The 24,549-nt window shown below is 39.2% G+C and overlaps 2 protein-coding genes across 4 annotated transcripts; both read left to right on the forward strand.

The window, feature by feature from the left end:
• Window positions 1-2,670: 2,670 nt before the first annotated feature.
• Window positions 2,671-18,838, forward strand: ptpn6 (protein tyrosine phosphatase non-receptor type 6). 3 transcript variants are annotated; one of them, XM_053326438.1, is made up of 16 exons: window positions 2,671-2,695; window positions 3,627-3,697; window positions 5,328-5,450; window positions 6,954-7,148; window positions 10,280-10,463; window positions 11,464-11,580; window positions 11,804-11,932; window positions 13,163-13,259; window positions 13,413-13,492; window positions 13,666-13,812; window positions 14,172-14,303; window positions 14,426-14,580; window positions 16,037-16,104; window positions 16,224-16,375; window positions 16,729-16,790; window positions 18,556-18,838. In XM_053326438.1, exons 2-16 carry the CDS (start codon window positions 3,690-3,692, stop codon window positions 18,638-18,640), a joined length of 1,734 nt encoding a protein of 577 aa, XP_053182413.1. In that variant the 5' UTR covers window positions 2,671-2,695; window positions 3,627-3,689; the 3' UTR covers window positions 18,641-18,838. The 3 variants fall into 3 exon arrangements, with proteins under 3 accessions (XP_053182413.1, XP_053182414.1, XP_053182412.1); XM_053326439.1 differs by lacking the exon at window positions 2,671-2,695 and adding an exon at window positions 2,733-3,246 and having other exon boundaries at window positions 3,672-3,697; XM_053326437.1 differs by lacking the exon at window positions 2,671-2,695 and having other exon boundaries at window positions 3,566-3,697.
• Window positions 18,839-20,400: 1,562 nt separating this feature from the next.
• rbp5 (retinol binding protein 1a, cellular) lies at window positions 20,401-23,846 on the forward strand. The gene is made up of 4 exons (XM_053326499.1): window positions 20,401-20,792; window positions 21,708-21,892; window positions 22,505-22,606; window positions 23,483-23,846. Exons 1-4 carry the CDS (start codon window positions 20,717-20,719, stop codon window positions 23,534-23,536), a joined length of 417 nt encoding a protein of 138 aa, XP_053182474.1. The 5' UTR covers window positions 20,401-20,716; the 3' UTR covers window positions 23,537-23,846.
• The last annotated feature ends 703 nt before the right edge of the window (window positions 23,847-24,549 follow it).

Consider the following 24,549-nt stretch of genomic DNA (forward strand, 5'->3'; position numbering starts at 1 on the left):
TCAAGTCATTCAGTAAGCCCTTGTGACCGCAATTTAAGCATCTGATTTTATTATATTTTCAGGATTTTGAAGAAATAAGTTTGCCGCTTAAAGCCGACTGATAACCTGATAGCTGTTAAGAAAACATTACAGCAACTGTTCAAACACACACACATAAAAACCCTGACATACCATAGTTTGCATGCAAGCCTCGAAAGAAGAGGTGAAATTTGCATGGAAGCAAATTTTGTTTTGCTGGATAGCTGGAAAAGCTGAAAGGGAGAGCATTTAGTACACTGAGGAGATCGTGAGAGGAAGAGTAGGGGAAGAAGGGGACAGGAACAGGCACATTTTCTCCCCTAGATAGTTGGGTCATTAAGAAAATTAGAGAAAATTACAGGGTGGGTGGATCAGCTGGGCTGGTAATGAAGCCTGATATGTTATCATGGGAGTTAGGAGTTAGGGCCTAAACATGAAGCTCAGTGTGAGCGAGTGACAGACAGAAAGTGGGCACAAGCGGCGCTACCCTGGACTCTGACTCTGACTGAATTTTTTTGGCGTTTGGACACAAAGAGGAGGCTCGACTCATTCATTCCTTACAGAGGAACCCAGACTACCAGAGACTACCGGAGACCCTGAGTGCAGAGAGGAAGAGCCCCAGTAATGTCTCGTCGGTGAGTGTCTAGTAGTTGTTTCATGTATTTGATAAGCTGGTTTGATGTTTGCTCTTTTGCCAATTTACTGTGTTTTCTGTTATTTTACCTTTTTTACCAATATCTTCATTTTCTCCTCCCATTGTTCACTTCTATCTCTTCTGAACTTCAGGCTTTTGTGTTTGTTTTTCTGTTAGCAAGTTATCTCAAAAACTTGTCTACAGGCTTATATAAAATGTGATGGAAACGTAGGCCATTATCAAAGGAATAAGTAATGCTGATCCAGGTGTGGATCCAGAAATGTTTTAAAGGATTTCTCACACTGAGGTGTAAAGTTACATCTTTCCCATTTAATACTGCACTCGAGTGAAGACATTTTGGCTCATGTATCAACTATCATTCAGTTTGAGTACTTTGATGCAGCTCTGGACTAAATTAAAAAATTAAGGTAAAAATAAATAAATAAAAATAAAGACAACATAAAAAACTGTTGGACAAGCCTAGGATTGGGTGATATGGATAATATCCCCTATCAAGGTATGTGGATTTTATATTGCAGTATATATATACTACATTTTCTGGAAAGAAATGAAAAATGATCATCACACGGATTCAAAATATTACTATATTGCAATAATGCCTTAAAACAGCCCTTTTCATTGATTTACAACATTGCCCACAATAGCTTTATATATGCAGATGTATTAAAGGGATCATTACCAGTGTCATTAAAAGCGGCATAGAAAGAACATTTCATGGTACATATATCTAAATTGTCTCACAGTAGGCTACACATCAAAGACAAATAACTGTTCTCAAAGCAACATTTAGGGAAAGCTGCCCGAATGCCAAATAAATGTTAAATATTAGCAACAGTTCAAAACCATAAAGTTCACAGAGATAAGCAGTAAATCTCCTTCAAGAAACTGCAAGGAGTGAATGTTTGAGCACTTTTATTACAGTGTTTTATGACAATATTGCTTTATAGGTTTTGACAGAGGAGGGGATGACAGTAAATTAATCATACCAGAAACCAATATGATGCATTGCAACAGTCTGATGTGTTGCAACACTCAAAAAGGCTGATATCAAATCTTTGGGAACAGCTCTGCAGTCAGAAGTGTGCAGTCGTGTTTCTGCAGGAGTCCCCGCAGCCCCGAGAAGTGATGCTAAACTCGGTCGTGTCAGAAAAAAAAAGAGAAGAAGTTAAACCAACCTCACAACCAATCTGTGAGGAGAGGAGTGCAAACAGAAATAGATGGCGTTAACCACGACTCTGAGACAAACGACACCTGCAGCACTGCCATTGTGTCTGTGTGCAGCAGGGGTGGAGTGGGGTGGAGTGGGGTGGGGGGGTGCAGACTAGTGTATAATGTGTGTGTATGATTTTCCACAGATACAGTGCCACTTTTATGCAAACTCCTCTTAATTTCACCAAAAGCAAACACAACACTATTTACACTTCACAGCTGTTATGAGAATTGACATTTATTTATGACTTCAAAATAATCCATCTTTTCCTTCTTGGAGGATACAGTAAACATGATTTGCAAGTTAAATGCAAAGGTTTTCTTTTTTCATAGGCCACAAAAAAAAAGGTTTGTTCATGTGACCCAGGTGCATGTTTTGGTAGTATAATTATACCTTCCCTGTGTGCTGCAATCGTGAGTGGATTTAGTGTTGCTGTATGGGGAAGTAAGTTGTGCGTCTGTACATGCCTCTTGTGACATCAGAGGGCAAAATGATCTGTTTCATGTGCTCTGCTTGTGAGTTGTGTGTGTGGAGTTATTATTACACCACTGTAGTTTGATAAAGAAACGAGTTCACAGTTGGTTTAATAGCTGAAAGCAGCACACACACAGAAACACACACTCACACACATATACATGCATATAAATAGAGGGGGGAAGGTTGAATAGCAAATAAGGAAGTGTTCAGTGACTCTGACCTTTGTGTGTTTCATGTAGACTCACACTCACTCACACACACACACACGCACACACATACACCGACACCGACTGACACACACCTGGAAGTGAAGAACAAACAGTGGCAGCAGACAGGTGGGCAGACAGAGGGGAAAAAGCTTTGCAAGTGTGTAGCTGACAGAAAAGGGACAAGAGTGGGCTTGTTTTTTTTCAAATTCCGCATATTTTTGGGTGACTTTTTGTGTTTCGCTACGGTGGAGTAACCAAACAGGACAGGCGGCTCTTTCACTCCATGATTCAGCCCTGAGTCAAGCAGCTTTGAAACATCTATGCACTTTACTTTTTTTACGTGGCAACCTGCTTGAAGACGCGATGGAGCACCAGAGAGCATGTTAGGGTTGAATCGTCCTTTAACGCGCTCTATGATTATAATGAGTTTTTACTGTGGCTATCATTAAGAAGAAGAAGAAGAAGAAAAAAAAGAAACATCTGTCTGTTGGAGGAATTCCTGCCAGTCAGCTATTTTTGTTCCTGTCTTGCTTTCACTATTTTGTGAAAGGAGTCGCAAAAAGGAAGGAAGGGGAGAGTGAGAGAGAGAAGACGACAAAAAAGAGAGGAGGGGAGAGACATATACAGAGCGACCGCCTTTTAAAAGTTTCAGTTGTTTTCAGAGGCAGCTGAGAAGAGTAAGTGTTTACCTACTTTCCTTATTGGGATGGAGAGGGGCTGGATAGGGAGAGGATTGGATGGAGGGAAGTGGAGAAGGAGAGTGCGGGTAGTTTAAGGGGTTTGTTTTGTGAAAGCGATGTGATAGAGATGAGAGCTTTGGATGGTAGATGTTAGATGGTAGGATGTTAGTGTCAGAAGTAAAGTACGTGCTTTAAAATAGAAAAAAAAAAAAAACAAACACAAACAAGAGACACCGAAAGTGACTTCTGTTAAAAACGCAAATGTGTGCTGCTGTGAAGTGAGGAAGTAGAGTAGGAACAAACTGTTTCTTTTTCTCGATGAAGCAATAAAGGAGAAAAATGTGTGCTTAAATGCTGATGAGTGTGCACATGTGCAGGTACAAAGTGACACATCTTCACTCTTCTCTTGTCTTTCGTCCCAGAGGAGGTGAAAAGACAACATGGTTCGGTAAGTCAAAGTCCCCCGCTGCTGGACACTATATAGCCTAATGCTCCTTTAGACAAAAGTCTGGTTGTGATCTGTGTGTTTTGTGCAAGGCATGATGTCAACTTCTCTGTTTCCATTCCTCCTTCTCTTTCTTTCTCCCCCCCCCCCCCAGCTGTCGACTCGTCCTGTCCTGATCCTCTGTCATGTGATTTGCAAACGCTGCTACACACTGTTTGTTTGCGTAAAGAAATAATATTGTGTCATAAATGTTTTATTTCAGTAGGTGGTTGAGTAAAACAACACACACCCTTTCATCTACCATCGACATTCAGGTTATTTAAAGCTTCATTACAAAGTTCACTTCGAGCTGATGCCTCTTTTCCCCCTCTAACTTTTAAGTTGGTCAAATCTTCTTTCACAGCTCATTTGTTATAAATATGAAAAGCTCTTCTCACATGAACCCAAACTTTAAAAAAAAAAGAGAAGAAAAGTCCAAATTTAAAGTTATTCTCAAAGCAAGCGCAAAAAAAGAGTTCCCCACATTTTAAAGTTGTATGCCGTAACATTTCTTAAGCAACTGAGACATTCATCAGCATGCTACTGTAGTGCAACCGTGAAGCAACCTCTGTGATGCCATGATGTGGAAAATGTCTTTATGGACTGAATTTTAAACAGCTAAATTAGAGAGCAGGGTTGCAGAAAAGCTGAGAAATAGCTGATAGATAATCATTAATATTTTTGGCATTTTCAGTCCCATATCCATTATCAATAGGCTGATGGCAACCCAGACTTAAAAAACAGTTTCTTCTTCGAGCTTGGAGGCTGTGAGCCGAGCTTGACCACAACTAATTATTTCTGTCCTTAGCGAGCTGCAGGAAACTGTCAAATATATATTTAGTCTGTAAAAATGCACTTTTCTTACAATACATGAAATTCACAATGATTTTGAGGGACTCTTCGAACCCATGCTTCACTGCTGTATTTGGGTGTAGTGAACAGTGTTTCTTGTATCGTTACTATTTCTGTGCTGATAAGGTGCAGGCCTCACTGAGGCGGGCAGAACAGGTGCTAAGCTATTGTGATATAGTTTGCAGTAAATGATGTTTCCATATATCTGTACTCCACAGAATCAGCAGAATACAGTCTTTATTAGAGAATGCAAATTACATCCCTCCTATTATTCTTTAATCTATCAATTATTTTCTTGATCAGTTAATGTATCTTTTTTTTGTCTTACAAATGTTAAAAATAAGGATGCATGCTGATTACAAGTTATCATACAGCCGGACGATGTCTTTAAATTGGTATATAGGTTTTCAATGAAACAGAAGGAATGGAAAAATTAGTGGGAATCCTGTTGCCAGAAAATATTTAGTATGTTTATCAAAACTTTCATTGATTAATTTTCTGTTGATCAACTAAAATATGAATATCTGTGGTGAGTCCTGTCTCACCCACAGCGAACCAAGCCGCAGATTTATTATGCTGTGTGGAAAAAACAATTAGTTATTTGGATATTGTTGCTTATAAAAGTCATATGAGTTAATATGTATCTCATATGAAGTGTTGTCTGTTATAAACTGAGGAGGACTGGATGAATTTCTACTCATGCAGACGGGTTTTTACAGTGTCTCTATGTGTGTTAATGCAGGTGGTTCCACAGAGACATCACGGGCCTGCAGGCCGAGGACATGCTGAAGACTCGTGGTATTCATGGCAGCTTTTTAGCTCGACCAAGCAAGAAGAACGTAGGAGATTTCTCTCTCTCTGTCAGGTAATACTCTCTCTGCAACAACCCTGAATCTCTCGCTCTCATTTCTTTTCCATCTCTAAAGCTGAGGGAAAATCATACTTTCCTTTTTTACCACAGAGCTGCTTCTGTGTTCTTTGCTGTTTTAAAAATGTGTTTGAAGTCCATTCACACGTCTCTGTCACTTAATAAATGTTGAAGTAGAAAATAGATGACAAATAATAGTGATAATACAGGATCTGATCGGCTCCACAAGCCCTGATACAAACATTAGACTATTGCAATGTTTTCTTTATCTTTTACATCTTTTTCATGTTCTTCCTAAATTCATCCACCTGGTCTAAAGTTGACTGTAACACAAAACTGGTTTACAGCTTTGGTACACAGAGATGTGAATATTCTTTTCCTGCATATACGGAAATCAAATTTTCCACTGCAGCATGTGTGGATGATGAAATCACACATTGTATATATATAAGTGTATTAGTATTTATATGCGTGTTAGTACTTTATGCATTATATAAAATTTACATTCATCTTTTCATGCTTTTTAAAATTGTTGCAGGATAATTGAGTTGATTTTGTTGTTAGACACAAAAATGTGAAGGATTGCATTAAATTCACCTGCTTTTACACACAAATAGATATTTTCTATTACTTATAATGCTCAAAATAAAGTGACAGTTGAGTCAAAATTAAACTGTTCACTAAAATTAACACCACTGACAAAATATTGAAATACAGATAAAAACCGTGACTGAAAGGCTATCTGGTACAATAAGATAAAAGTTAACATCCTGAAACCTTTTCTCATTAGATTAAACTGATAACACGTATTTTGTTTATGTGTATATATGAGGTTTATTTGATGTAAAGCTTGCGCACAGTGCCTGGATGGATGTTAGTTATATTGATCACAGTAAAGCTGCTATCTGTTTGTCAAAAGCCGCGTTTACTGATGCTATTATCACAGTTTTTATGTGTTAACTTATCGCGTTACATCCCAAAGACATCACACATGAGGTGGACTGCAGCATTTAAACTGGATGAATGTGAAACAGGAACATGAAGTTTTGTTTTTTTTACCAGACTGAAAGGCCCCAAAACCAACAAAGAAACAAGAATAATGAATATTTTAGGCCTACAGATGTTTGACATAATAGGGGAGTTGTTATAATTAGTTGAACTTTGACAATTTTCTCCAATTCGACTTTGACGCCTGGCCACAAGAAAAACCAGAAAGACACCAAAGTCAAGAAGAGCTCGTATACTAGTCTGATAAATAACTCCAGAGAAGTCTTTGAACTGAATATAGATATTGATAGTTCATGTGTATGTGTCATAAAACCAATAATAATAACTTTTTTATTGTCTGTGAAATCTGTGTAAAATGAATAAAGCTCTGCGAGGATGTGATTTAATCTGATCTTGGAGAAACATTATTGTACCGTTGAAACTTTCACACCCCAAAATCGGTTCTCGTCCCTGTCATCAGTTTCTGTGACCTGACTGCCATTTTCTTCTCAGGGTGGGCGAGATGGTGACCCACATCCGCATCCAAAACACGGGAGACTACTATGACCTGTATGGCGGGGAGAAGTTCGCCACCCTGTCAGAGCTGGTGGACTACTACACAGCGGAGAACGGCATTCTACAAGACAAGGACGGCACCATCATTGAGCTAAAATACCCCCTCAACTGCTCCGACCCCACCACAGAGAGGTCTGTACTCTGTCTCTCCTCACCCGCATATTCACTGTTTAACCCCCCTAGGTTAATGTGGCGCGCACTCACCAGCTTCTATAAGCAGCCTCCACCTACAGACTCGGGTTCAGTAAAGTAGTATTTGGTTACGTGGTTAAATCAACTAGAGTCAACTATGATGAGCAGCATTTCCTCCAAGGGTTGTTTGTTTGTCAGGTATAATAACCGTCATTTCAAGGTTTAAAATTAAGATGTTTGAATCTTTTCCTCTGGGGGGAAAGTCTTTTCATTTGAATCCACTTTGAAATTATTTTTTTATTATAAAAACATCTTTGTCATAATGTGAGTCATTGAAATGAAACACCCACAGTCCAGACATCAAGAGCCTGCAGCTGTCGAGGCCTTATCCCTACATCTGCCATGAGACATGAGAGCAGCGTCGCCGTGATCTTTGGTGGAAAGTGAATTACTTTATTGAAATACAATCTTACTTTAGAGACACTTACCTACATTCAAGAGAAAAAGGTATTTTCGGCTAATCAAATTTTCTTCTCCAACACACAAAGTCCGTAATGTCACACCGAATCTTACTGCAAAGAATAAAAGCAACAGAACAAATCTGGGCACTTAAAAATCACTAATGCAGATAATAAATATAACCAGAGAGTAGTGTGAAATTAGCAGGAAATTACATTTAAAATATGATATAAATACCACAGAACGGAACAGAACTTTCTATTATGTGTTTCTCTATATATAAATCATTCAATCTTGTAACCAAACAATCCTTGAAGCATCCACTAAAGCTGCCAGTGAGGGTTCAAATGCTTGTTTGGATGCATGCAGTGAAAGGAGTGATGCCTGCTGGGGAGATACTGGGACTGCTTTATGCAACCACACTATTATGCCCTTTTAAAACACCTGCTTCATTCGTATGCTTCCATCAGTCATTCATTAACTGGTTTTTTTAATAGCAATGCATTTTGGTGCATGTCGGGCATGTATGAGTGATAAAGTAACATCATTGGTCGACCAAGTGTTACCTCCTCAGTGGACGTTTACAGCAGTTCCACTCACGTATTGACCATACATGGTTCAGTCATAGACAAGGCTGGGACCTCGTCTTGTTTGTATTTATCTGTTCGAGTTGCTTGTTGCTTAGCAGATTTTACATTCAACGGAAAAAAGAATCAGCTTCCCTATTCTGGAACAAATGAGTTGTTTTAGTCATTTTATGTTATTTTCAACCCAAGGATTGTATTACCTGTCAAATAATCTTTTCACTCAACATATTCATGATGCAACTTGAATTTTAACATTTATTTTTACTGATTAGCTGTCACTTGCAAGCATCTGTGTTTTCTAATTATAGTTTATAGATAGTCTAATGGAAAATTTGTAAAGTCTCTAGCTGCATGCGGAGCCCTCCACATCAAAGACTCATCGGGGCTGCTGATCAGATAAAATCCTAATCTAATAGCTATTTGTGAAATGTATGTTCAAGAGCTACGATCAGGGTTTTTATTCTAGTCTGCCCACATTGTATATTTCAATTCCATGACATTGCTGTTGGAGGTGGTGTCAGGTAGAGGTGGGTAAGTTATTGATGGAGTTTTTCTCCCAGCTGGTAGAGCTGGGTTGGAAACATTGTGTGACCGTAGGCTGTTTACAAGAAGGTTAATGTCCAACTAGCACTGAAAACCTTGTACGTCTCCACTCATTTTATGAGTCAAGGAGGACACTACTTTCTATCGCATGTGTGTGCAAGTGTGTCAGTGTGTATGTGTGTGTGTGTGTGACTGGAAGCTCTAACCTCTGCCCCCCTCCTTCTCTCTTTCTGTCAGTTGTCTAACTTCCCTTTTGTTGCTGCGGTTGGAAACTTTAAGTTTTGACACTTTTGAAAGCAATGGCCAGACCCTACTTGTCTTCCTCTATTGCACACTCCCATCATGTTCTTGCTCACTCATTGTCTTCCTCATCTCACTCAATCTCTCTCTCATCTAAGAAAAGCATGATTACATGTACCTCAGCAGGTCACCATGTGGTGCAAGTTTTCCTTGTGTGTTCTTATTTATCAAACAAATGATCTCTTCTCAGAAACCAGAATAAATATAGTGTGAGGCCAGTGGCAGTATTGCACAAGATAAATCAAATTAAGCATGCACACCTCAGACTCTGGTATGTAACCGTTGTCTTAAACTTGTCCACTGACTATACAGCACTATATGGCTTATGCAAAATTTGCACAGACAGTATCATTCACTGCAGGTGCATCATGCAACCTGCTGTAAGTTAAAACCCTCAGGTGGAGTCTCACTTCAGTTATATAAAAGTACACATTGTTTTCTTACTTGTGATCTAACAAGTAAGAAAAAGTAAGAGGTGATTTTTTAAAAGCATGTGCAAAATACTTAAAAAGAGCAGAATGAGGGTACAGGAGGAGAGGGAGCTTATCTGTGGATGGTATATATTGGGGGGTTGCAGGCTATAAATACTTTGTCCTCTTCAGCCACGAAATCTGTCATCAGAAATTTTCCGACCGCAAAGCAGGAAGTTTAGAAGAAGAAATCGAGAACTGTGCCTAAAATTAAGTCACAGCCCAACCCAGCCAAACGCGGTGCGCGTTCACTCATTCACACATGCTCTACATACACACGTGTACACATAAAGAGTACAGTCGTGGACAAAAATATGACCTGCTTGCAATAAAAACACCTGCACATGCCGTTTTTAAAAAATAGTTTAATGCTACTGAATCAGTTGCGGCTTTCTATTTCTGCTCACTGTATCGTGCATAACAGTCCAGTGTACCACATCAGTGTGTCTGACAACCGCTTAGCTATGAATAGACTGAAACACGTAAGTCACACGGCAGTTACAGACCGTGTTTACACATACAGTACGTAAAATAAGTGTCAGCCAAAAAGGAGACGAAGGAGGTTTTGTCTACATGCAAAAAGTCAACAATCAAGATGTTTTCTCATGAAAACATTCATCAGGCAAATGCTAAAGACTTATCTTGCTTATCTGTCTTTATGAAGGCCACAGCAGTGAACCATTGTCACAAACGAGCTCAAAATTAGCTCAGGGTATGAATATCTTAAAAATGTGTAGAGGCTGCATCATGACGTGTGTTTTTCTGAAACCAGGTGGTACCACGGTCACCTGTCCGGCCCAAATGCAGAGAAGCTGCTCAGTGCTCGAGACGAGCCGGGGACCTTCCTGGTCAGAGTGTCGCTGTCCAAACCTGGAGACTTTGTTCTGTCCGTTCTGACAGAAGAGAAGAGCAAAACTGGAGGGAGGAGGGTCTCCCACATCAAGATCATGTGCCAGGTGTGGGCTTTTTTCCCTTTATGTGTGTTTCAGTGACACGTGAGGTAACGCGTGCATGAAACTAAGGGTTGTTTTTGGTCAACTTTTTGCTTTGCATAAACAGAATTAGGAGAGCTTGAAACATTAGACTCGTGTCACAGAAACATACTGAGGGGTATTCCCAAAGTTGTGTGCTGCACTTTGAAATAAGTTTAAAGTCTCATTTCCCCTGTGTTGTGCAATAATAGACTGTTGCTCATCTTTTAACTCTGCTCTTCTCATAACTGCCTCATTTACTGGCCGTCCATTATTATCAGATACAAAAGAGAAAGCAAAATATAAATGTACTATTAGGTTAACTGTGAACAGGTCACACAGGACAGCAACAGGTCACGTAGCCGTCTCTCAAACTCATTTTCATAGATTGCGTCCTTCTGCCATCAGTCGCCATCAGGGCTTTGCATTTAAATTTTTAGCTGTGGTTCACCTCATAGAAAACATCATTCAACTCCACGTAAATAGAAGCCATTGTTTTTCTACACCGCTGGGGTGCAAAAGATTAATTTGAGATTACTGACAGGGTCACAAAGGCCTTTTCATGAGCACGTGGCAAAGATCAGGTGAGTTTCCCTGACTGTACACGGCTCTAATCTTTAGCGTCAGTTACTGCTGCTGCTGCTGCCAGATAAGGGTGTACATTAATCCCTTTTACACAAATTAGTCCGAGAATTGTGAAACTTATTTATAAGTGTTTTAAAAATCACTTTAGTCCTCACATATTATAATTTAAAATTTGCAGAAAGTTCCTGCCTCAGTGGGAATAATGTTAAGGAGCAATGCTGCTATAATATGTAAAAATGATTGTGCTTATACAAATAAATGTTTACCCTCTTCATGTTGGGCATGGTGTTTCACTGTCATGTTGTGTGACTACTCAAGTGTTCAGTAGCTCTTATACTTTATTTTTTACACCACAGAGTTTCTCCCGAATGACATGTTGTGTATGTGTGTGTGTGTCCAGAATGAGCGGTATACAGTGGGAGGCTCAGAAATGTTCGACACGCTGGCAGAGTTGGTGGACTACTACAAACGTAAAGGCATCGAGGAGATCTCTGGGAACTGGGTGCATCTCAAACAGGTGAGCTATGAGTGTGAATAACGTGGGAATGGTTTAGTTGAGCTGTGGAAAAGAAGAAACGGCTTTGTAAATAATTTTAAAAGACGAGCAGCACAGCCCACAGATAGGAAATATTACTCACACCTTGACTTTGAATGTGGCCTGAAGACGTTGTGCAGTGGCTTGTACTTTTCTTTCAAGTCGATTATAAGATTTTTCCTTTTCGCTCTCTGTGACCTGGCAGCCGTATTACTCCACCAGAGTGAATGCAGCAGATATCGACAGCAGAGTGAAACTTCTGGATCAGACCACAAAGCAGCAGCAGGAGGGCGAGGGAGAGAAGAGCAAGGCGGGCTTCTGGGAGGAGTTTGACGTAAGATTTGACCCGACCAGTCAAAAGTTTGGACATAACTTCCCATTCCCTGGAATGAGAAAGTGTGTTTAAACTTTTGAGCAGTCGTGTATTTCATTGTTTTCCTACCATGATGCGTTGTCTGAAGTGTAAGAACCAGCTTATTATAAACTCACTGAAATGCCTCCAGAATGACTTCCTTACTGTGGGCAGTTACTAAGTAGAGGTAGTATATCACCATCTTGTGGTAGCGGAATACACCGACTGTGTCCAGCTGCAGTATTACATAATAACTCTAAACAGGCTCTGAGTATGTTGAGTAGAAGATTAACTGAATTAACTTTCTTCTTACTCATGAAGTAAAAAGAAATACTTAAAAAAAACACTTGAATTAATGATTTATTAGTTCATTGTTTGATCAATGACATAATCAGAAAACAGTGAATAGTGCCACACATTTTCCCAGTGCTCAAAGTTATGACTTCAATGCTTTTTAATCTTCCTAACAGTCCAAAACACAAAAATGCTTAGTAAATGGTTTAAAGGATAAACAACAAAGGCAACAAATCCACAACTGATAAGCTGTAAATAGAGAATATTTAACATATTTGATCTAAAATAACTAAAATGTTTAGCTCTTACATACTGTTCACCCCTCACAGCAGTATCCCATCATAATTAGTCTTAAAGTGCCAAATTTTGAACCATAAATATATTTTGCATTCATAAATACTTAATCAGTCATTAACCAATGGACAGTTCATCCATGGAGAATAAACATTCAATATCACACCATATTAAGATAAAGCTACATAAACATGAGAGCCATCATTATTTCAATTAATTTTTAATGAATACAAAGAATGCAGCAATGTTATGAATGGTGACTTAATTTTGTAGTTAATATATTTATCAGCTCTAAAGTAATCTAGGTCATTTCGATGGAACCGTTCTGAGAAATTACTCCTGGACCTGAGAAATTTCAGCCTAAAAGAAGGTGTTTTGGGTGTTTTGGGTGTTTTAACTGCACTCAAATGTAAAAATGGGCCAAATTTGTCTTTAACAGTATAATAGGATTAATTGATTAGTATATTAGTGGTTTAGTTTGAATGACTTATTGTGAAACCTTTTGAGCATGTAAATGTCTTGTATACTAACAGCAAAAACAGTTTACCGTCACAGTTAATGAATACTGTGTAGTATTAGTATTTAATATGGAATTAATATAGTCATCTCATTGTCTCCCACCAGACTCTTCAAAAGATGGAAGCAAAGGTGAAAAAGAGCAGAGAGGAGGGTCAGAGACCAGAAAACAAGAGCAAAAACAGATACAAGAACATTCTTCCCTGTGAGTTTTTTATCCTCTCAACATGATTATGATCTAACTTGACCACATCCTATGCATGAATTCACATCCTCATAATAATGATCAAACTGGAAAATTGTTATTCTTTCTGCCTTCCGTCATTTCTTCTTTCCATCCTCTTGTTTTCTCCATAAGTCAACGACACCAGAGTCACCCTGCAGGACACTGATCCTAATGTTGTGGGTTCAGATTACATCAACGCCAACTATGTGAGAGTAAGTGTGCAGAGTCAGAGGCTTCATGTTAACTCAAAATGATAAAAACACAAAAGAGTCAGTCGATATTTACTATTTACTCCTCGTTTAGGTTGTTGTTGTTTCAATTGTTTATGGGTTTTGTTTTTTTTTGCTTACTGAAGTGCATTAATCGGTTCGCTCTCTGTCTGCAGAACACCTTGCAGGAGGCGACAGATCAAAAGGTTTATATTGCCACCCAGGGCTGCTTAGCAACTACAGTCAATGATTTCTGGAAGATGGTTTGGCAGGAGAACACGAGGGTGATCGTCATGACAACAAGAGAGGTTGAGAAAGGGCGGGTCAGTATCAAAACTTTAAATGCGTTTCTTTCTCTTTTTTTTTCCTTCCCTTTTTTTAAAATGACGACTGTACCACTGAAAGCGTGAAACTTAAGTGATCTTTCAGAAACATTTCCACTGAGAGTAGCACTTCCTGCTTTCTGGCGTTTAGAAACAAAAGTCACATGGTTTCTGTTACGGTCAGAGTGAAAAGCCTGTGGATGCTTTTATCTTAAATATAACACTACTGTTATATCCAAGTCAATAAATCAAAGATGACCTGAATTCAGAGTCCAAAACTTGTAAAAGCACAGGTCTCTTGTACGTGGCGAGGATCATCTAGATGAAGTTAACTTGAGCTATTCTTTATTTTTCTGCAGAATAAATGTGTGCCGTACTGGCCAGACACTCAGACCTCCAAGGAAGTGGGACCGTATGTGGTGACGTGTGAGTCAGAGAGAGAAGCAACGGATTACAAAGTCAGAGTCCTGGAGATTGCTCCTGTGGACAGGGTAATCTCCCAACACCGACCTTTGACCTCACAAGTATAGCTGGTTATATTTCACTGTTTCATTTTTGCATTTTTCTGAGGCGTTGTCTCCTTATTTCTCCCCCCCCCCCCCCCCCGTCACAGCCCAAACATTCTCGTACCATCTGGCACTACCAGTACCTGAGCTGGCCTGACCATGGTGTCCCCCAGGAGCCAGGCGGCGTCCTCAGCTTCCTCGCTCAAGTCAACACTAAACAGGCTGAATATCCCAACGTTGGGCCCATGATCATCCACTGCAGGTACAAGACAGCTGAAGACCAAAAGGGCTCGTAGCACTTTGTAGATATTTATTGTGTCAAAAATACTGTCTGGAGTTTCTAAGAGCGTGATTGCATATTTAAGCTGCAAATAACTATTGTTTTACTATTACTGATTAAATTATTCTTATAACTTATATTTACTTATTACTTTTTTTATTTATAATTTAGTCTGTTAAATGCCAAAAAAGTGGAAAAATACCCATCACATTTTTCTGGAGCACAAGATGACGTCTTCAGATCAGATTACATGTTATGTCTGACAAAAAAGTCCAAAACTCAAACATACTGAATATTAAATGATACAACTCCCCCCCCCCCCCCCCCCCCCCCCCCCAAAAAAAAAAAAAAAAAAACCCCAAATCAAATCAACAAATGCATTGAAGCAGTAAAACAATTAATCGACTGTCAAAATCTTTCTTTTTTATTTAATTGTTGATTGATTAATTCAATAATCGGTTAATTGTTTCAGCATTATGTAATACGGCCTGTCAGCAATGTGAAGTTTCTTGATCTTGGATTGAATTTCTTAAGTTTCTGAGAAGCCGATGATGCTTTTGGTTATTGAGGGTTTTTGCAGGACTTGAAGGGTTTTGCCAAATGATGCGTTACACCAATTATTATTATTATTTTTTATAAAATCAAAGTAGCGTTGTTTATTATGTAAATATGTTATATATGTTTTTTTCACATAGCTCAGGTTTCATAATCTTAAATTAGATGATAATACTTGGAGGTTTAAGATTAAAAATGATCATATTTTCAGGATTAAGATTAGTAGTAACTAAACAAAAGGTTTTGAGTCAACTGACAGTTTATCCTTTAGGAATTTTCCATGTGTGATGTGAACGACACTGAGGCTGCTTGTGCTTTTTTAAAACTTGTTTGTTAAATGGTTAAATGAACCTTTGGAATGTGTAAATGTACACAAAGCAACAATAAGCTCTCACATACATTCGCATTTGTGTATCAGAATTGTTTTTCTCTTATGTCGTGTCCTTCATCCCACATCATGTGACACGTGGGGTAATCCTGACTCTAAGGAAGGAAACCACTGCCCTAACAACAGGGCTGCAATGATTACTCAATTAATTGATTAGTTGACAGCTATGAGAGTAAACTGAATATCTTTGAGTCATTGACTGTCGGTCGAGACAAAAACAAAATATTTGAAGACGTCATTTTAGTCTTTGGGGAACAGTGATCGACATTTTTCACCATGTACTGACATTTTATGGACCAAACAATTAAGTGATTATTCAAGAAAATAATGTACAGATTAATCAATAATGAAAAGAATCATTAGTTGCAGCCATAATTTGGTGTATGGCACAGGAAATCCCTGAATGTCCTAAATTGTTTTGTTTTTTAAAAACAGTTAATCTTTTTTAGCTCTTGGAAAGTTTATTCACTTTGATTCTGCTGTGAATTTGTTCAGTGCTGGAATCGGTCGGACGGGAACCATTGTGGTGATTGATATGATCATCGAGACCATTGACACTATAGGTAAAAAATGTTTAAAGGAATCATTTTATGAGATTGTTCCAGTCAAATCATCAAAACCTCTGGTTTGTTCCCCTCTTTTCCATTCAGTCCATTCCTTATTCACTCCTCTCTCACTCTAGGTCTGGATTGTGACATTGACATCCCGAAATACATCCAGATGGTGCGAGAGCAGCGTTCTGGCATGGTGCAGACCGAGGCCCAGTACAAGTTCATCTACCTGGCTGTATCCGAGTACATACAGACCACCAAGGCCAAGGACTGCGCCTACATGGTGAGCAAAGAGACCCAGCTACAGTCAAACTAAAGATGAGGACGTCTGTCTTTTTTTTTGCTCCCTTGTGGCTGAAATATCAGTTGAAACAAGGACAGCTGAGACAGGTTCAAGAAAAGCAAATGCAGATTTGTGTGTCAGTAGGCCTTTGCACTTTTAACTGCTGATTTGGAAACCAAAGCCGACTTCTTCATTGTCAACATGATACGTTATCAGAAAGCACGTTGTGAAAGATGAACATTGACCTCGAGACAGAGAGAAATCCACCACATAGACTAAACCAGTCGCATGACTCTATTTGTGTCTTAGCAACGTTGCATCAGTCATATCTGAACTGTCTCTCTCTTCCCCAGGAAACTGAGACGGAGTATGGAAATCTGAAGCTCAAGCAGCCAGCAAGCAGGAAGGTCTCAAAGTGAGTGAGCTGGTACATGTGTGTGTGTGTGTGTGTGTCTATATGGAAAATAGAGCTGGAGGTCCTTAATACATTCACACCGCTCCCCTAAACCTCACACTGCTGTCCTACTTTCTTTGAAAAAACACACCGTCTGCAGCCTTATGTCAGCAGTTTCTGGAGGAAGAATCGAGCTGCAGACAGTGTCGTTATGAGAGGAGTCGTCGTGGGTGGAGGAAGGACACACAGTTTTTATTCTGGAGACTACACTTGAGAAGAAATTTGATTGACGCAAAATGTATTTTTGTATTGCGTCGTGTTTCATTTAAAACAAGCACTGTTTGCATTATTTTACTTTTAACATCTAGTCTACTGACACTAACTACATGAAATTGAGCTGTAAAATCTGATTGCATTGCCCGTGGTAGTGGCCGGTTAAGTCTGTTAAAGCTATTATTATAGAGCTTTTCCCACAGTACATGCAGGTACCAGTGTGTACCAGTACCATGGTCTAAACAATGAGCCTTAACACTGGTCCTGCTTCAGGTCATCAGAAAATTATTCCTATTTTTAGCCAAAAAAGAAACATGGCAGTCGGTCGGTCCGCCACTTCTGTCCAGACTGAAATATCTCAACAGCTATGGATGGATTTCTGTAAAGTTTTGTATAGATATTTGAAGTCCCCAGAGGAAGAATCCTGCAGACTGGTGATGCCTTGAGTTGTCCTCTAGCGCCACCTGCAGTGCAAATATGTCTTTAATTTCTTCTATTTTGTGCACACATGAACTCCTTACAGATGGCACTCAGAATCCCACAAAACACCTAAAACAGTCCAAGGTGAATCTAATTTCAGTTTAATGAATTGGTTTCTTTTAGCACTGATAGGTAGTGAAGGACAAAATCAATTGTCAGCACCATGAGAGGCAATGTGAGCCTCCGTCTTCCTTTATCTGTTTGTTTTGTGTGTGATTATCAGCTCCAGTAGAGCTGTGTGTCACCTCTTGTGAAGTGGACAAAATGAATGAAGTAAAAGGCACAAGCAACAGATTAAAAAAGAAGGATCAAATAGCAGAGGCTGAGATATCGGATCATTTATCCTTTGGGCCAAGCTCCAAAAACAATACATCATACATTTCTCATAATAAAACTTGATAGCATCTTTCATTAGACCCTCGCTGAATTTCCCGCTTTCTTTAAACGTAAATCAGGCTTTCTGTTAAAAAAGTATTCTCAAGCTCTGTCTATTTTTTTTTCTGTCTTTCGAAAACCTGCTCCAGACTTGCAGAAGATTTTATTTGACAGAGTAGTAATATTAGTAAAGAGTAGTAATATTCCTCATGGCGAGTAAATGGAACTTTATGTGTAAAATCAGTAGAGTGGACTTTAAGTGGATAAATACCATGATTGATATGTTTTGCAGTGTGCAAAAAAATGAAATGTATCCAGCTTGTTTTTGTGACCTTTGGGCTCAGGCACCTCTCATGTATAAACTGGGCATTGTTCTAATTAACCAGTTAGAAAGGATAAGGGAGCCTACATACACTGACCAGCTCAGTCCCAAACACTGTGAACTTTGACCCAGTTGGGGCACTGAATAGTTGGCTGCCAGCTTTGAGTGATTTATGGTCATTTGGTTTGTTTAAATGTTGTTCACATGCAGCAGCCTGCTTCTTTAAACCTCTCCAGTGTCTGAGAATCACTTCTAATAGATACGTGTCTAATCAGTGACCGCTGCAGGCTTGAAAAAAACATTAATCAACATTTTCTTTTCTTTTTCTCTCTCCAGAAACAAGGAGGATGTGTATGAGAACCTGTCGAAAGGAAAGAAGCAAAAGTCAGACAAGAAAAGCGGTTCAGTGAAGAAAAGATAGAAGAGACTGAGAGGTTTTTATCACAGTATGTCACGTTATATTTATGTAAGAGTCTTTCACTGGAGACCTTAGACTGAATAATATTAAGGTTTAAATAATGGAGATAAGGTGAAGCATTGATATCTTATATGTCGGATGCTTTGTTGAAGCATGTGTTAAAATAAAGGCAGAACATGTGTGTTCACCTGTTGTCTTTTTTGTTTTTTTTTAATTTCTTTTATTTGAATAAAGACACCATCATTTTTGTGGAATGCTTCAATAACTTGAATGGGAGCTATTTCTCATCTGCTACTTTTTTCAGCAGCTTTATGGTGTGTTTTAGCAGCAGATGTAAAGTGTATCAATAAAGGTAAACATAAGTAGCTATAATTCAACATGCAAGACTCAGTTCAGCTCAACTTTAGGGAGTGTGATGAAACACTTTTGATCATTTTAGGCACCTCAGGGAGATGTACAACTCTCTGATGTCCCTCGGTTTATTTTCATGGAACTAACCCACCAATAAAAAATAACTTTGCTATAAAGATGTTGCATTTCTTTTTAGATTGAGTTACACTTTAGGCCATTTCTATTGTTTTGACTCATATTGTATTTCGATTTGGGAGATATTGGGGCACCACATTTTTACTAGTGTACAGTTTGAAATGGGATTTGAAGGGGTTTTAGCTACAATCTCATTTTGTCGAGGCATTTGAACAATAATGCCACGTTTCATATGTTAGCTAATCTCTTTTTTCCTGACATTTCAGTTCATCAGTCATTGAACGTTGTTTCTATGTAAATCTAAAATGTAAACAGAAGTCAAATTTAAAACACAGGACTGTAACTTCTTATCACTCCCAAATTGATTAATTGTTTTTTTAAATACTAGCCTAAAACAGTGTGGTGTTGTTAAATGTTTGATTACGTCAGCAATTCATTGTTTTCTCAACCGCTGTTTCAGCAGTCAAGAATGAACTTTGAACCTCAGCTTTCAAGTCAACACAGACAAACAAAATAAAATGAAAATATCTATAGTTTAAAGATAAAACCTGAGCCAGATGATCTCATATCAGATTAGGCCAGTGTTTATATTATTAAAAGGCTGATGTTGTATCTGTCTTAAAACAACAGTCACAAGCCCAAATCAACACTGAGGTTTTTCTTGCCATAATCATTTCTCACGTGCATACTGACAATTAAAAGATCCCTTCATAATGCTCTTATAGTGTAAGTAATGGGGGACAAAATCCACAGTCCTCCTTCTGTGCAAAATAGTTTGTATTTAATAGTTTATCTGAAGCTGACATGAAACTTCAGCCATCCTAATTAGTCAAATTAAATAGATATCTTTCAATGTTAAAGTCTTTTCAGTGCCAAAGTCCCTTTTTTGTCACTATTCTTCCACTGCAGCTCAACAGGGAAACTGTCTGAGCAAAGACAAAGAGGGAATTTGATGCTAAAAAGACTGAAAATGTGGCAGATATCCAATTGATATGACTAACTCAGACTGCTGAATCCTCATATAAGCTTCAGATAAACTTTTAATGTATGCACAGAATGACTGAGTGGATACATTGTGGATTTATGTGTCTTTGTAGTAAATGGGCAATAGAGTGTGAGAAAACTCTGTTATAATCAGCTCCCAGTAAGCTACATGCACGTAAACTCAGCACATCTCCACCCCACCCACCACATGTGTTTTTGGGATCGGAAGCACCGCCTCTGGTTGCAACTGATCCCTTTGAGTAAAGCATTAGGAAAGATGAATGAACCTCCCCCTATGGTCCTGCAGAAAAGACTCCGTTCCCAGCCCATCTTATTCTCCACTTGTTGGAAACGTTGGAGTCCTGACAGGTCACACTTTCATCCACCGGAGCGCACAGCAGAGCTTCAACGCCGTGCAAAGACAAAAGCGCATCAGCCTCATTTTAAACACATTCTCGTTAAATCCAGACACTGTCCTCCTGAGGGTTGTGCAAGTGAGGCTGATATAACACAAGGCGGCAGCTGATTCGTGGGTCTTGACAAAAAGCAAGAAGGAGGAAAAGTAGAGATTTCGTGTGGACACTTGGGAGGAACAAAAGGAAAATAAAAATGTCTAAACCGAATTACTCCGGCACATTTAATATGGTGGAACAGGACAATATGGACTCCTACCTCGGAGCTTTAGGTAAGACTATTAAACTCGCCTTTGAGTGACTTTTATGGCCTATACTCTTGCAACCCACAGAAATTCTCATTTTCTTGCTTACCTAATACATTTTTTGTGGCAATTCTACGGAATCCCTCTTGGGTCATATTATAGTAGAGGAACAGTAGAAACGGATTGGCATGTTGGCACGGATTGCTTTAAGTGCGTAAACGCTGCAGGTCTTGACAGCCGAGACAATTCATTAAACCTTCATTCTCGCCCGTCCTGGTCCACTGTGATCATCTGCACTGTGCTTTCATGCAGCCAAAGTCACAGTTTAGTTGTTCTCATTTACAGATCCTGGTTTCAAGTTATCACAGAGAAAGTAAGGGGCAACAAAAGATTGTTATATTAAGCACAACCACAAACCATCTGTTGTCACGCCTGTGTAAATGAACCATAGACTTCCTTTGCTGCAGATGTTATGTATCTGTACTTTTAATGTCTCTCTTAATTAAAAAAAAAACAACTATATAGCAGCGATCGACCTGAATATCAACCTGTATAATTATATCAGCAGCTTGGTAACAGATGGTAAACATATTATAGTATTTATGAGTTAAGATCAAAGTTCATACTTGTTTCCTTATCTGACAACAGACAGAAGAATATATGTAAATGAGAGCAACTATACTGTGAGTTCAGCTGCATTCATATAGTGATCACAAAGAGCAGCTTCATCATGTGGATTATCTTGATTTGCAGCAGCAGCAGCAGCACATTAGTTGAATGATATCACCACCTTGTCCTTTGTGTGACCCCAGACCCACCTACACACACACAGGGCGTACTCAGTCTGCATGTAAACTGAGCAACAGACACAAAGCACCCCGTTATTAAAGCAACAATCAAGTGTAACCTGTTTTAATATTTAATCGTCTCTTCTTCTGCCAGATATTAATTTTGCTCTCAGGAAGATTGTGTGTCTGCTGAAGCCCACCAAAGAGATCAAGCATGATCCAGCCACAGGGGCCATGAGGATCCGCACTCTCACCACTTTCAAAAACTTCGACATGGATTTCACTATCGGAGAAGAGTTTACCGAAGACCTGGGTCCAGTGGATGGTCGAACCTGTCAGGTGTGTGTGTGTGTGTGTGTGTGTTTTCCTGAATATGCACGCTGACTTGTTTGGACATGTGTTACAGCTGGATGTTACACTGAATATAAAGTAGCATTACTTGTTATGCAAGTTTGCTTTGTGTGATGGGGAAGACAAATTTGGAATGTCTGAGAGAAGTCGGCCCCCCTGCTGCTGTGAGTCTGTGTTGTAACACCCCCCACCCCCACTCCCTGCTGTTCAGATCCTGGCTTCAGCTTACAATGAGCCTACAGTGTGTGTGTGTGTGTGTGTGTGTGTGTGTGTGTGTGTGTGTGTGTGTGTGTGTGTGTGTGTGTGTGTGTGTGTGTGTGTGTGTGTGTGTGTGTGTGTGTGTGTGTGTGAATAGTCTTTTAGCTAACAAAACCATTCAGAAACTAGTGAATAAATAAGGAGAAGCAACATTATGAACACGAAACAAAAGCAATCGGAAGCAAAATATAAGAAAAACCAAGACCAGAAAGTGGGGGGTTTGAACTCATGGTCGGCCTTTCTTATCACACAAAGGCTCTTGTGCTCTCTGTGTGATTGAATGTGAGGGCTACTTTACATGTTAATTGCACACAGTAACATGTCATCTCTGTGCTTATGCAGACTACAGTGAGCTGGGAAGGTGAAAAGCTGATTTGTGTACAGCGAGGAGAGAAAGAAGGACGAGGCTGGACGCACTGGTTGGAGGGTGACAAGCTGCATTTGGTAAGGATGTGTGGATGTGGAAAGAAACAAAGATAAAAGCTGAAAACAGAGGGAGGGCTAAAGGAGGATACGGGAATAGGGAACAAGGAAAAAGATGTTTAAACTGATAGATATGCTAAATGAGGGAAATAATGCAAATAATATGGTATCCTGTTGAACTACACTGTGTTTGTGGGAATAAGTTCTGTGTTGGAAGAGGTGTGTGGAGATTTGTTCACGCCTGAGGGGGTAAAAAAATAGGACTTAACAAAGGAAGGCCAACACAAAAGAGGCAGAGAAGACTTTTGAATGCACGTCTTACTAATGTGCAACAATAACTCAAGAACACAAGGGAGGACTGGATTCTCATTTTAGTTGTAAAGGAGTTTAAGCATATAGGTGATCTGTCAGTGCTGATTAACATGTCAAACAATCAGCATTGTCCCACTAAACAGCTTTCACAGGATTTCTAATACGCGTTTGTTGATAGTTGTCCAAATTCATGGGAGAATTAGGAAAGAAATGCCAATAAGGATCAGGCTTTAAAATGGTGGATTTGGGAAGTTAAACAAAGCAGGAGAAGGGGGCAGCAAGGGGCTAATGAAGGGAGTGAGTGAGGGGGAGTGAGAAGGGGGAGAAAGGGGGAGTGGGCTGTAAGAGCAAGGAGATGGTGAAAGAGTGGGAGACGGATTACAGGGTCAGAGGATGAGATGGAGAGAGGGGGGAGGGGGGGGTTGGATATAGTCCCAGCTTTGTGTATGATTCATTTAACTCTCCTTTGATGTGTCTGACTGTCTTATTGAATTTCACTATTACTTCACACCCCATCTCACAACCCCCCTCCCCTTCTTTTTTTCTCCTGCCCCCACCTCTCAATGCACTTTTTCCTCTCTGCAGGAGATGAGAGTTCAAGATGTGATTGCCAAGCAAGTCTTCAAGAAGGCTGACTGAAGTCACTGGAAATGTGTTTTCAGTGAATAACCTCAATGTATTCTTAATAGTAAATAGTAAAGGACTCGGCACTAGAATCTGAATGTTTATAGTTTTTTAAAAATTATAATCAACAAATGCTTTAAAATATTCCAATAGGACTGAATGTCTGTGAACATACTGTATTTGTACATGCTCTTGTATCTGTCTAATGGTACTAACGGTGACAAACAGAGAGCAGCACAGCAGAACAACTTGTGTAAACATTCCCTACATACTTCCTCATATTGCACTATCTATCTTCAACATGATATAAACAAATCATACATCTGTTGGGCTTCACTGCTGCATCATTATTACTTCACGTCTTCATCCAAGTTTTAACAAGTTCACAGCCTGTGTGTGTGTGTGTGTGTGTGTGGTCTGTCATTGGCTATTTCTGGGGACACATGTCTAATTTTCAGCCAGTTAATTGGGGATGGCTTGCCCAAATGGGGATAAATGCTGATTTTTGTGTCAGTGGTAATGGCCAGGGTTAGGATAAGTCCTGGAAATGAACTTAAGTCTATGTTATGTCACCAAACATGACCATGATCTGATGTTTTATACAGATGATGGCTGATATAAATACAGAAATTCAGTGGTTGGCATTTTCATTTTAAAAGGAGATGTAGTTGTTTTTCTCATCTAAAATGAAGCTGCAACAATTAGTATTTAGTTGATTGACAGTAAAATGAACGCAACTAAACAGAAATGTCCCAAAATTTCATGATTTGAATTTCTCTGGTGTGGAAGCCTGTACTGTCAAATATAATGTACTATCATGTCCTACATCTTAGTAAACTGACTACCTGACTGAGTTGATTGGACAGAACAAGACAGTTGATGACATGATGTTGGGCCGTAGGAATTTGTGATGGACAATTTTCTGATGTTCTATTGACCCATCGGTTGATCAACAGATCGAGGAGAGAATCAGCAGAATAATTTAAAAAAATGAAAATAAGTTGAAAACAATATAAATTAAACAACAT

The sequence above is a fragment of the Scomber japonicus genome, chromosome 10 (assembly GCF_027409825.1).
Source record: "Scomber japonicus isolate fScoJap1 chromosome 10, fScoJap1.pri, whole genome shotgun sequence".
In the NCBI taxonomy this organism is placed as follows: Eukaryota; Metazoa; Chordata; class Actinopteri; order Scombriformes; family Scombridae; genus Scomber; species Scomber japonicus.

Excerpts from the sequence above, each read along its gene's own strand:
- ptpn6 (XM_053326438.1), top strand. Across the intron at positions 13,813-14,171 it reads GAGAGGTTGAGAAAGGGCGG|AATAAATGTGTGCCGTACTG; the intron begins GTCAGTATCAAA and ends ATTTTTCTGCAG. Across the intron at positions 14,581-16,036 it reads CCCATGATCATCCACTGCAG|TGCTGGAATCGGTCGGACGG; the intron begins GTACAAGACAGC and ends GAATTTGTTCAG.
- rbp5 (XM_053326499.1), top strand. The coding sequence starts at position 20,717 with ATGTCTAAACCGAATTACTCCGGCACATTTAATATGGTGGAACAGGAC. Across the intron at positions 21,893-22,504 it reads TGGATGGTCGAACCTGTCAG|ACTACAGTGAGCTGGGAAGG; the intron begins GTGTGTGTGTGT and ends GTGCTTATGCAG. Across the intron at positions 22,607-23,482 it reads AGGGTGACAAGCTGCATTTG|GAGATGAGAGTTCAAGATGT; the intron begins GTAAGGATGTGT and ends TCCTCTCTGCAG.